Source organism: Pristiophorus japonicus, chromosome 5 (assembly GCF_044704955.1).
Source record: "Pristiophorus japonicus isolate sPriJap1 chromosome 5, sPriJap1.hap1, whole genome shotgun sequence".
NCBI lineage: Eukaryota > Metazoa > Chordata > Chondrichthyes > Pristiophoridae > Pristiophorus > Pristiophorus japonicus.
In genome coordinates, this window is record NC_091981.1 from 168,600,105 (window position 1) to 168,613,563 (window position 13,459).

At 42.1% G+C, this 13,459-nt stretch overlaps 1 protein-coding gene across 1 annotated transcript in view; it reads right to left on the reverse strand.

The window, feature by feature from the left end:
* Positions 1 to 522: 522 nt before the first annotated feature.
* vps50 (VPS50 EARP/GARPII complex subunit) overlaps positions 523 to 13,459 on the reverse strand; it is a 351,039-nt gene continuing 338,102 nt past the window's right edge. Inside the window, exons 26-28 of the mRNA XM_070881083.1 lie at positions 6,647 to 6,768; positions 1,542 to 1,731; positions 523 to 1,301 (exon numbers count right to left, since the gene is read on the reverse strand). Of these exons, the coding sequence (XP_070737184.1) occupies positions 1,182 to 1,301; positions 1,542 to 1,731; positions 6,647 to 6,768 (432 nt within the window). The 3' untranslated portion in view covers positions 523 to 1,181. The remainder of the gene's footprint in view (positions 1,302 to 1,541; positions 1,732 to 6,646; positions 6,769 to 13,459) is intronic.

The following is a 13,459-nucleotide window of genomic DNA, read 5'->3' on the forward strand; positions in this document are numbered from 1 at the left end:
CACCTGCATAGGTGTGCAGGGCCCAGTATACAAGGCTGCCCACAATGCTTGTGCCTCACTCTGGAGTTACAATAAATGGGACGAAGGTCGCAATAGCTCAAGTACAATACTAGACCTCGTGGAGTCATTCATAAGTGTATTAAAGACATAACGCTATCAGTGTAAATGATTTATACACATCTTTGTTGCAATTTCTAATGGAAAAATACAGCACATTCAGTAGTGTGGTCATTTATTTGGATCAGAGGTGAGTGTAACCTTTGAGAGACCATATTCTGACTATCATCCTGATCTAAGTTCAATGTGATTACACAATACAAGTTTGATTTACTTGTTGGAGGTGTCTAGCCAATGGTGCATTTTACAACGGTTTTATTAAAGAGGTCTACCTTAATTTAATGAAACTAGTAACATCCATTTCACGATGAAAACTGTTCTGTAAAATTAAATGTTGCCGTTCAGACATAAAATATCCATATAGCAGCATGTCTGACATAACACAAGTCGATGAGGGTATAAAAATTCTCTAATTTTGAGTTGTTTATTATTCAGTCACCAATCCATGATCCATCTTCCATTTTAACAAGGAACACATTCGTTTTTCAAATTCTGGAACCAGAACAAATTAAATGAGGATGTACAGAATTTAATTTGTGTTGCTTTACTTACAATAGTTCTGTATGAAGCATAAGCATCCTTCATTTATTAGTATTTACCCTTTTACAAATGGGAAAGTCATTGTAAAATCAGTTTTAGCTAAGGACATTTGCTTCAGTACATACAGTATTCCACACTATAACACTATTCAATATACAGTTTCCTTCAGTTACAATATAGAATCCTTAAAGCCCATATTCTAACAGATAAAAATTTATAACCTATCCCCACCAAATAATAAGCATAACATTGTAAATAGTTTTCATATAGGCTCTAAAGATGGCATTACTGGGAGGATTGGGGCTGCTTAACAAGACAGGAACAAAAGCTAAACAGTAACACACATTAGTCACTAAAACAGCATTTCCCAGTTCAATCATTTAACATTGTTTTTTGATTGGAAAACAAGTAACATGCATCATAAATGCGTGTAACACAAGAGTGCCATTATGTATTAATTTGCAGTGGAAATACTTATCCCTATGACATCTGGGACAACAACGATGCACGAATGTTGGTAAAGGCTATCTTTTAGGCCTGTCGGGTTCGTCAATGGCTGCTATCAACTTCTGCCGTGCCTTTTTATTTATATGGGAGCCCAGACAAACATTCACAAGGTTGGTTAGCTGTTTCGTTGAATATTCCTACCCAAAGAAAACATGTCAGATTTTAGAATGGAAACTGTCATTCAGCTTTGCAAAACAAATTCATATAAATCTAAAAGATAATATGCTTACATGAGTGTTCAGTTGGCTTATGTTTAAAATTCTAACAGAAGCGTAACCATTTTACAGGATACCTCTACAATATGGATAACGCTTTGCAGCTGCAAAAATATTGTTACAGCTATTCAAAAAAAACGTATGCCTTTTCCCCCGTCTTACCCTGTGTTCTTTAATCCATCTCTCCATGTCATTTTCAGTCAGATAATAGGCTTTAATGTAGGTTTCCACAAACTCCTTGTCAGGAATTGGTCTGATGTCAGTCAATTTCTCCAGCTTCATCAAAAACTGCTGGAAGTCCAGCTGCATCAAGGCACGTCCCTCATTACTGCATTTTTTCACATTAGCATAACTGCAGTAGAAAGGGAAGAAAGAAAATTGACAGCTGTGTGTGTAACAGATTAATCAAACGTAACCCATGTGAAAAATTAGTGAAGGAATAAAAATGTTCAATTATTTCTCGCAGCAAATTCTAACTTTTGCTTGCATCTCAGCCTCCATCAGAACTCAAGTATTTAAAGATGGTCTCCGGTGCCAAGGAAAGGCAATCTTCTAGTATTGTTTCGAAAGTTTAATTAGATACACCTTAAGTGTATGTAATCCATCAAAAAGTTTCACTTTGATGGGTGTGCATTGCTAAATATTAAGGCACTGTTGAGCATTATTAGTTGTACTTTTTTCAGGAATTAATGTAATGCAAATTACCTTCATCAAATATTTTTCTTGTGCTAAAATATTTTCACTGACCAGTGACAATTTGATCCCATGTAAACAAAGCTATCACAGAGGACTAGTTTCACAGACATCATAATCCAATGCTAATTGTTTAAAAAACTGCTTATCTGTGCAAAATTATTGACAGATATGGTGTTATCGTTAGCTATTTTGCTTTGATGTTTGATTATCGGCTTGTGACTTGTAAGGAAATTAGAAAGGACTAATACAATTTAAAAAATATTTCTACTTGCGTGACCAATGTCAGAATTCATCAACATTTTCAATCATTTCAACAAAAATAGATTTAACTCTTCAGATTTATTTACACAACACTACCAAATCAATGGGCCCAAGCTTCGAGCCGCGCCTAGAACGGCACAGTCCCGACATGGACGCCCATTTTTCGCGCCACACAGTGCGCCTAAAAAAACCCTCCAGATTCTCCAGCTCCCTGCAGGTCCTCTGGCCCTCGGCGCAGCACAGCAGGAGCTGTAGGGGGCGGAGCCAGGTCCGTGCTGAAAACAGTGCCGGGACCTCTGTACATGCGCGCTACAGTGGGCACGCATGTTCAATAGCTCCAGGCGCCCGAAACTGTGTGGGAGGGGCCGAAGCACGCAGCCCCTAGCCCTGGCCCAATGGCCTCACTGGGGCTGCATGAATAAGGCTCCTCCCACGGCCAGCTCCTGCTTCCTCCCGACCCGAATCAACTCCCGCTTCCCCCCGCCCCCCCGCTCTCCCCCACTCCCTGACACCTCCCACCCCCCCCCCGCCCTGCCCCCGGACTGGATCCGACCTGACCTCCCTCCCCCCGACCTGACCTCCCTCTCCCTCCCACCCCGACCCAACGCCACCTACCTGTAAATCTGGTACTAGGGACGGGCCCCCCCCCCCCCAATCTCCTTCTCCCCCCTCCCCCTAAGATGCTCCGTTCTACACCAGTTGCTCCTAAAAATAAGGCGCAAATCATGTGGAAACTTGGGGCCAATATGTGCTGATGAACAAGCAGATAGCTCTTTGTCTGCTGGCAAAGACACAAAATGGCCTCCTTCCGTGTAGAAATTTCTATGGGCTAGAATTTCCCCAGCCTAATGCACGTTTTAACGCAATTTTTTCGCGTTAAAAGTGCTTTTTTTGTTCTTAAATTGAAGTGCACAAAATTCCCCAAAGTCTAAGAATGGCGTTTTCAAAATATCACCGAAAAGCGGATCGCCAATGTGCAACACAAAAAAAACCCCACACCGCCTAAGCTTGGCCATTCAGCGAACCCGTTCTCAGAAGGAAAAAAAAACGCGCGAGAAAAGCAGGCGTTGCAGCCTCAGAAATGTCGGGAAGTAGGAAGACCTGCAAAAAAGGTAAGTTAAAGTTTTTATTTTTTAATTCTTTTGCAGCAATTACTTAGTTAAGGGTCTTGTAAACGTTTTGTGATTTTTTGCATTTTTTTTTGTATTTTCTCCCCTCCCATATATGGATGTGTAGACTAAGATGGCTGAAGATGAGAGGAACAAAGGTTGATAATGCACTGAAGACATAAGAATTAGTGCCGGGAGTAAGCCATTCGGCCCTTTGAGCCTGTTCCGCCATTCAATAAGATCATGGCTGATTTTCTACCTCAACTCCACCTTTCTGCACTACCCGCATATCCCTTTATTCCCATAATATTCAAAAATCTATCGATCTCTTTCTTGAACATACTCAACGACTAAGCATCCATAGCCCTCTGAGGTGGAGAACTGTAAAGATTCACCACCCTCTGAGTGAAACAATTTCTCCTCATCTCAGTCCTAAATGGCTGACCCCTTATTCTGAGACTGTGACCCCTGGTTCTAGAAACTCCAGCCAGGAGAAACATCCTCCCTGTATCAATTTTGTATGTTTCAATGAGATCACCTCTCATTCTTCTAAACACGAGCGAATATAGGCCTAGTCTACTCAATCTCTTCTCATCGGACAATCCACCATCCCAGGAATGAGTCTGGTGAACCTTCGCTGCAGTCCCCTCTATGGCAAATATACCCTTTCCTTCGATAAGGAGACCAAAACTGTACACAAAAGTCCAAAGTATGGTTTCACAATTGAGAGGGCACAGGAGAGGGCAGAGGGATGGATCTGTACCTACCACAAGATAGGGTTTAATATGACTGATTACGAGCTGGTGGAAATGGTGCTGATATCTTCACTAGTTGCCACCATATCATGTTATAGGTGTTGAAACCACAATGATATCTCCCCAATGACACTTCATTGTTCATGTGATGATAATGAACAGAACACATCATTCTCTCTCAGCAATTGCAAACTGCTGGTAGTTTTTAGTGAACTTGCTGTAATGGTGTTAGAATTATTAACCCCTTGTGCATCCGTCTGTAACACTGCAATGTTACTTTGGAGTTCAAATGCTAGTTGTAAACAAAATGACTTGCAGTTTAAGGCATGCTCTAAATCTCTTGATTGAACTAAAATTTTGCAGTCACTCTGTACTGAAAACTTTCAATATATAAAATCATATATTCAAAATATATTCCCAATTGCTTGTCGAGTTAGTGCCAGACTTGGCTCAGTGGTAGCACTCTTGCCCGAGTCAGAAGGTTATGGGCTCAAGGTCCACTCCAGGATTTGAGCACATAATCTCGAATGACACTCAGATTAGAGAAAGAGAGTGTGCTTCACATTAAGATGAGATGTTAAACTCAATTTCTGTCTGCCTTCTCAGGCCAACATAAAAGATCTCATGGCACTTTTTATCCCTCAACCAACATCACTAAAACTGTTTACTTGGTCAATTACCTCATTGCTGTTGTGGGACCTTGCTGTGTGCAAATTTGCTACCACATTTCCCTGCACTACATAAGTGACTACATTTCAGAAGTCGTTCATTAGCTGTGAAATGATTTGGGATATCCTGAGGTTGTGAAAGGTGCTATATAAAATTCAAGTTCTTTATTTCTTTTCTTAAATTAAGGGTAGTTCTATGCTGTTGACTCACTTTTTCTCTAATCTAGTCTAACACTGCCCAAACTTGTTTTACTTAGAAGCCTTTCATCCGATCAATCGGGACTGGATTCAACTCAATGTTCCAGACCTGAATGGAAATATGCCAAGCCACTGAGCAAAGTATAATTTTAAAACCTGGATTGGGGGAGGGGGTTTTGGATATGATTTACCAAGACAGCCATATAATGTTGGAAAGTGTGAGGTTATACACACTGGCAGAAAAAAAAACATCCAAGAGCAAGTTATTATTTAAATGGAGAAAAGTTGCAAAGTGCTGCAGTACAGCAGGACCTAGTGCATGAAACACAAAAGGTTAGTATGCAGGTATAGCAAGTTATCAGGAAGACCAATGGAATCTTGGCCTTTATTGCATAGGGGATGCAGTATAAAAGCAGGGCAGTCTTGCTACAGTTATACAGGATATTGGTAAGGCCACACCTGGAATATGGTTTCCATATTTAAGAAAGGATATGCTTGCTTTGGAGGCAGTTCAGAGAAGGTTCACTAGGTTGATTCTGGAGATGAGGGGGTTGACGTATGAGGAAAGGTTGAGTAGGTTGGGCCTCTACTCATTGGAATTCAGAAGAATGAGGTGTGATCTTATCAAAATGTATAAGATTATGAGGGGGCTTAACAAGGTGGATGCAGAGAGGATGTTTCCACTTATAGGGGAGACGGGAACTAGGGGCACAATCTTAGATAAAGGGCCACCCATTTAAAACTGAGATGAGGAGGAATTTCTTCTCTCAAAGGGTTGTAAATCTGTGGAATTTGTTGCCTCAGAGAACTGTGAAAGCTGGGTCATTGAAGAAATTTAAGACAGAGATAGACAGTTTCTTAACCGTTAAGGGAATAAGGGGTTATGGGGAGCAGGCAGGAAAGTGGACCAGAGTCCATGATCAGATCAGCCATAATTGTATTAAATGGCGGAGCAGGCTCAAGGGGCCAAATGGCCTACTCCTCCTGCTCCTATTTTTTATGTTCTGATATAGATTAATAAAATGTTCACATGCACCATTGTTAAAGACAAGTTAAAATGTAATTAGGATTTTACAAGTCTATGCTGCTCGGAAGAAACCTCATCTATCACTAGAACAAATCAGAAATTCAGGCAGGACAAATTCTCCCATTTTTCATTTGAATGGTCTGCAAATGGCAGGTAGCGTACAAACAAACTTCTAATTTATGCTGGTAACATGGACTCAGAAAATTATCGTCTAAAATAATTAGCTGTAACTGATCCCAAATATTCATTATTCTGATGTGCTGTAATTATTTATTACCACTCTGTAATCCACAAAATATCTCTAAGTACCACAACATTCAAGAAAACTCGCATCAACAAAATAGGCTGTTAATGGGCTTAAATATATTGGCCCTGAATTTCCATAGGGGTTCTGATCACTTGCCATAACTTTGGCAGAACCCCCAGAGAAATGGTATTATTCTTTGAGAGTTCTGCTGATCTCCCAATACGACATCAGGAGATCAGGGCAACCCTCGCATAAACTGAGGGCCATTTTGCATTTAGGAAACATAATTAACAAAAGATAACTTACCCTTCTACAATGGTTCTGTTAGCCAGCCGAATACAATGCTCCCATAGGACATTAGACACTTGTAGCGGTATACGCACCCGTTTGGAAACCTCAGATAACTTCTTATTGAACTGTTCAAACTCCTACAGTAACATATGTCAGAAGTAAACATAAACATATCCTAATCCAATGCATGCACATATTAACATCTTGCATTTTTATACCACTTTCAATGAAGAAAAAAGTCCCAAGGCATTTTGCAAGGAAAAAAAGCCAAAGAAAGAGATATTAGGAAAGTTAAAAAGAGCTAGATTTTAAGGAGGGTCTTGAAGGAGGAGAGGAAAGTGGACATGTCCTGATGAAATGCATCCCAGGGTATTAAAAGAGATGGCGGAAGTTATAGCAGATGTATTAGTTATAATCTACCACAATTCTCTGGACTCTGGGGAGGTACCAGCGGATTGGAAAGCAGCTAATGTAACGCCTCTGTTTAAAAAAGGAGGCAGACATTAGGCAGTTAACTATAGGCCGGTTAGTTTAACATCTGTAGTGGGGAAAATTCTTGAAGCTATCATTAAGGAAGAAATAGCGGGACATCTAGATAGGAATAGTGCAATCAAGCAGACGCAACATGGATTCATGAAGGGGAAATCATATTTAACTAATTTACTGGAATTCTTTGAGGATATGACGAGCATGGTGGATAGAGGTGTACTGATGGATGTGGTGTATTTAGATTTCCAAAAGGCATTCGATAAGGTGCCACACAAAAGGTTACTGCAGAAGATAAAGGTACGCGGAGTCAGAGGAAATGTATTAGCATGGATAGAGAATTGGCTGGCTAACAGAAAGCAGAGAGTTGGGATAAATGGGTCCTTTTCAGGTTGGAAATCGGTGGTTAATGGTGTGCCACAGGGATCGGTGCTGGGACCACAACTGTTTACAATATACATAGATGACCTGGAAGAGGGGACAGAGTGTAGTGTAACAAAATTTGCAGATGACACAAAGATTAGTGGGAAAGCGGGTTGTGTAGAGGACACAGAGAGGCTGCAAAGAGATTTAGATAGGTTAAGCAAATGGGCTAAGGTTTGGCAGATGGAATACAATGTCGGAAAATATGAGGTCATCCACCTTGGAAAAAAAAATAGTAAAAGGGAATATTATTTGAATGGGGAGAAATTACAACATGCTGCGGTGCAGAGGGACCTGGGGGTCCTTGTGCATGAATCCCAAAAAGTTAGTTTGCAGGTGCAGCAGATAATCAGGAAGGCGAATGGAATGTTGGCCTTCATTGCGAGAGGGATGGAGTTCAAAAGCAGGGAGGTCCTGCTGCAACTGTACAGGGTATTGGTGAGGCCGCACCTGGAGTATGCGTGCAGTTTTGGTCACCTTACTTAAGGAAGGATATACTAGCTTTGGAGGGGGCACAGAGACGATTCACTAGGCTGATTCCGGAGATGAGGGGGTTATCTTATGATGATAGATTGAGTAGACTGGGTCTTTACTTGTTGGAGTTCAGAAGGATGAGGGATGATCTTATAGAAACATTTAAAATAATGAAAGGGATAGACAAGATAGAGGCAGAGAGGTTGTTTCCACTGGTCGGGGAGACCAGAACTAGGGGGCACAGCCTCAAAATACGGGGGGAGCCAATTTAAAACCGAGTTAAGAAGGAATTTCTTCTCCCAGAGGGTTGTGAATCTGTGGAATTCTCTGCCCAGGGAAGCAGTTGAGGCTAGCTCATTGAATGTATTCAAATCACAGATAGATAGATTTTAACCAATAAGGAAATTAAGGGTTATGGGGAGTGGGCGGGTAAGTGGAGCTGAGTCCACGGCCAGATCAGCCATGATCTTTTTGAATGGCGGAGCAGGCTCGAGGGGCTAGATGGCCTACTCCTGTTCCTAATTCTTATGTTATGTGGAGGAGTTTGGGAAACCAGAGTATTGTGCCTAAGTGACTGAAGGCACGGCTGCCAATGATAAGGTGAGGGTACACAAGAGGCCAGACTCAGTAACGTTTGGGATACGGGGTGAGGCGGGGAAAAGTGTTATCGTGCTGAAGGTGTTGACAGAGACAGGGAGGGCCACCATGGAGGAATCTAAACACAAGGATAATAATTTTAAAACTGAGGTGTTTGAGACCAGGAAACAATGCAATGTTGAGGGTTTCAGCTGCAGATGGGAAGAGGACAGGACAGATGTGGTATTTGTAATAGAAAGGATACGGGCTTGTAAGCTCATCTTGAGGTAGAATAGGACATTGAGATTGCAAGCAGTTTGGTGGCAAAGGTATAGAGTTGTGACAGGGCTGAAAGACTTTGGTCTTCCAAATGTTCAAGCTGCAGCAAATTGTGGTTCATCCAAGACTGGATATAGAACAAACAGTATGACAGTAGAGGCAGTGAAAGGGTTGAGATAGGTGATGGAGGTAGAGCTAGGTTTCATCTGTGTGGAACAAGTGTAAACTGACCCTGTGCCAGTGGATGATTTCATCAAGGAACAGCATGGAGATGAGGGGGCCAAGGATGAATCCTTGGGAGATTCCTACAGTGCTAGGGTGGCAAAATAAACCATTGGTAGAGATGCTTTGACTAAAATCGGAAATGTAAGAGTATAACTCAGTGCGGACAGTTCTACTGAGTCAGACAACGAAGGACAAGTGTTGGAGGTGGGTGATGTGCTCAATCTTGTGTGTTCAATCTCGCCAAAGGCTGCAGAAAGGTCAAGGAGGGATAATGCACCCTGGTCACATTTAAAAACAATATCGCTTGTGATTTTGGTTAGGGGCATTTTGGTGCTGTAGAAGGGTTTGGGTGATTGGCATGCTGATTGGAGAATTTCAAATAAAGAGTTGCGGTAGAGATGGGCACGGATCTGGGAGGCAGCAACACGTTCAAGAACTGGCCTTCTGGTTGTCTCCAGGTCACTGCATGGAACTGTCAGCTTGTGACTAGGAGCTGGATCATTCACTGTCACATTCCTTTGCCACTCTGATCATCTGCTTGAATTTGGTAGGTTAAGCAGCATGGTTATGATCAGTTCTTAGCACCACTCCTTCTTACATGAATGAGCCCTAAATCGGGTTCCATTTCATTTTAATAAATTGTTATCCTATTGTATTTAGATTCTTATAAATAGTCTTGCAAAACATTAAGTGCCAACAAGAGGTGATCTTTTGCATGGAAAGTTCTCAATCTAATTTATTATATTGCTTGGGGAAATGACACAAAGAGGGAGAGGTCACCACAGCCGACAATCTTACATCAGCACTGGAGGAGACCTGGAGGGAGCTCACTTGTCTGCTCCCCTGACTTGGAAGAGAATATCTTAAAGATATTTCACCTTCAAGGGGCACATAAAGTTAAAAATATATACTATTTCCACAAAAAGTTAGTTATTCAAATATCTGGTTTCTGAGTTTCTATCCGACCACAAGTGAACTTCCATACCAACAAATTAAATGTTCAGATAGCTTTGAAAATCTGGAGAAAAGTGAAAGCCACTTAATGATAGCCAGATTTTATTCTAAAATTGAAAGTTCTAAAAAAAACCTTTCAAAATTATGTACAATTGTAGTATAATTAGATCATTCAACTGTAAGAATTTGAAGAAGAATTTGGCCCACAAAACCTCAAAAAACATGTTTCTTGATTGTTGATTGTGCTCGATGGTGGGCAAGGACAGGTCATCTAAATTACATGTTCCCAGCGAATTGGCCATATCACTAGGGGTGCATCTTGAGCACTCACCTTGTGCAGTGAGCCACAAATTGTGGGACAGGTGCCTGGGCCAAGCTGGGCTGGGGGGCTCTCAGGAATCATGCTGCTTCAGCGGTCCCCTTGGCAAAAGGGTTACTCTAAAAAAAATGTTAAGGAATTAAATACCCGCCTTTTCATCGAGGGTCCAGCCACGATCCCCATGTGGTCTCTACGGCATTGCAGACAGTCCCCGCCCTCTTTGACGGCATTGGTCTTGTAAGGGACAAGCAGAGTCTCTGCCATTCACTAGCATTGAAACTCCAACATTAGGCTGGGATCTGGTGTATCCAGGTCCCAGCCTAACTTCGAGCTCTTCCGATGCATTCCCGCTGGAGTTATGGTCCCGTCATTTGCGTAATTCGTTTAGTATTCAATGGGGTAGATTTTGGCCGAGCATGTTTTAAGGCACACTTACCAGAGTTGCACCGCTTAAGTAGGTCTGGAGATGCTCCGGAAAAATTTTTCGCAACTTTAGCCACTGTCTGGCTTCTTCACTGCAGTCGCGCAGCGTGGCCAATTGATTCGAGGGGGTGGAGCCTGCGCCCTGCGCTGGAAAATGTGCCGGGACGTCTGCACATACGCAGTGGAGATTAGTGATGTTCGCGCATGTGCAGTAGCGCTGCGCCTTGGCAATCGGCCATTACAGATCGGGCACTGTTCTGAAAACAATAGCCAGCTCCTTCCATGAGAAAGGTTACTGAGGCACAGCACTGAACAGAGTCAGATAAAGACTTTTAATAAGGAGAGGTCGGATAAAATGAGTTTTATCTTTACCCAACAATTCTTCTGCTGCCAAATTATATCAAGGTAAAATACAAGCTTTTTATATTCCATTTAACTTTGCTAATCCTCATCTGGCAGTGCTTTTTTCTGACACTGGATGCCCAAAATGTAGAAGTTTTGTTCCCTTTCCCAGCACCAAGCAGTAAATAAGGTGGATTTTAATGATAACACTTTGAAGGCTTGATACTGCCCCGATGCCGGCCAGTTCCATCACTCCCGCCCCTAGCCCAGGCCGAGTGGCCTCCTGCGTGCGTTTTGAGTGTCCCGGGCTGAGTGCTGAAGGTAGGACTTCAATTTTTTATTTCTTCTTATTTTAATTGTGCAAAGGAAGGATGGTTTTGCAAGTCTGTTCCCTAAGGCTTGGTTGGTTCAGGTCCAGGTCCTCTCCGCTTCCTGCCCCATCCCAGGCCAAATGGTCTCTGATGTACTTATCTGCGCCGATTTCTTTAACTCTCCAAAAGGGTTTTCTCAAATGGCCACATATGCTGGCCTAAGTAGAAATGGAGTAACTATTAGCTGACCAAAGTTGCCTAAATGGCCAAAATTGGCGTAGGTGGCTGGTAACGCCCCCTTTTGAGAAAAAAAAACTAACCTAAAAAAACATAACTAAGTGAATTTGCTGGTGCAATTTGATTGGGGAAACTGGGGATTTTTAAACTTAGGCCAGAAAAAGCAGCCTGCTCCAAAAAAAACCATGCAACTCCTGGCCAAAATTGAGCCGAATAATTCATATTTATATACTATCTTTCATGAAATCAAATATACAACTTTTGAGAGAGTATTTTTTGTTGCATGAAAACATTTCACTTTACAAATACTATGAATCAGGAAATGCTGCAAAAACATTGCATTAGGTTCAAAAAATATATGAAATAAAAGTATTCCATAAGGAATTCAGGGGCTCCAAGGTTAAAGAGGCCAGCAGAAAATTAATTCTACTCTGTATATTAGCAACAAAGAATAAAGGTAGAACCTATTTAAAGAGGAACAAATATGAATTGCTATCTAATTTCATAAATTAGTTCCCACACAGATTATGGAAATTGACATGAATAATTATAAATAATAATAATTTATTCCGACCTATAGTCTGAGGTAAATTAGATTCCCTAGGTACTTCATGTTAAAAAGAAATCATGCAAAGTATTTAGGTAGTTATCCAATGTTGAAAAACTTGCTATGTTATTAGGACCTAAGCTAGTTTACAGTGTTAATTATTTGATTAAAATGCACCTGAATTTAATGATACTTCTGGTCATTCTAATTAATAAATACTTTATTCTGAATAAGGGGCAAAGCTTCCATTACTTATGAGATCAAAGCAAGCAAATACCATGGGGCCAAATCGATAGCCCCTGAAAACAGCAGTGGGGAATCGCGATTAACCTGCGCCAATTACTTCCGATGCTGGCAGCATGCTGCCTGCTAATTTAAATGATTGCAACACTCACCTACCAACAATCTCTATCAAACAGGAATCATACCTCACATGCATAGCTTCATCTCACCCTCACACACTTAGCAGTGCTGCAATCCTCACACCCACATATCACACAGCTTGCATACACTGTCAGCTATTCAACCATGAGAGGCACATCACCCAAACATATTGCACCACACTCACCTACACCTTCACATTTCTCTTGCAGGATAAGTTAACGCATAACCGACGGTAGTGGCAGCTACCTAGCGGGGTACAGACACGGATGCATGACCTTATGCCAATGGAGAAGATGGTGGGCGCCATCACTGGAGCGGCCATCGCTGAGCCTATGGCCAGTGGCAAGACTGAAATAATCGAAGATGAAAGTATTCTCATACGAAATCCTCCTTTTCACATCCCACGACCCAGTCGCACAATCGCTTTTGATTTACAAGCTGCAGACTGCCATGCATGCTCAGACTGCTGCCATCATGGCTGTGTTTACCAGTGTCCAAAGGGGCTTGCAAAGTGTCACAGCAGTCCAGCAATCTGCACTCCAATAGATTAAGAGGAATGCTGAGGTGCCGCCCCGGGCAAGTGGCAGTGGCTCCATGGAGCACGAACCTGCTGTCCTCTCTCAAGATAACAGCATTCCTCCTCTCACCACTCACACTCCATTAGTGCCTTTGCTGTTGCCGGTCAGCCAGCCAGCTCAGACTCCTGCCGTCCATGCTGAGATAGTGCAATCGGAAGCCGGTCCTTCTAGGCTTAGAGCTGCCCAAGGTCATCCTCCAAGGCCATCTGCAGTCGCCTCCACTGAAAGTCAGTAACCTTCCACCAGCCATGTATAAAAGTTCACGGCCAC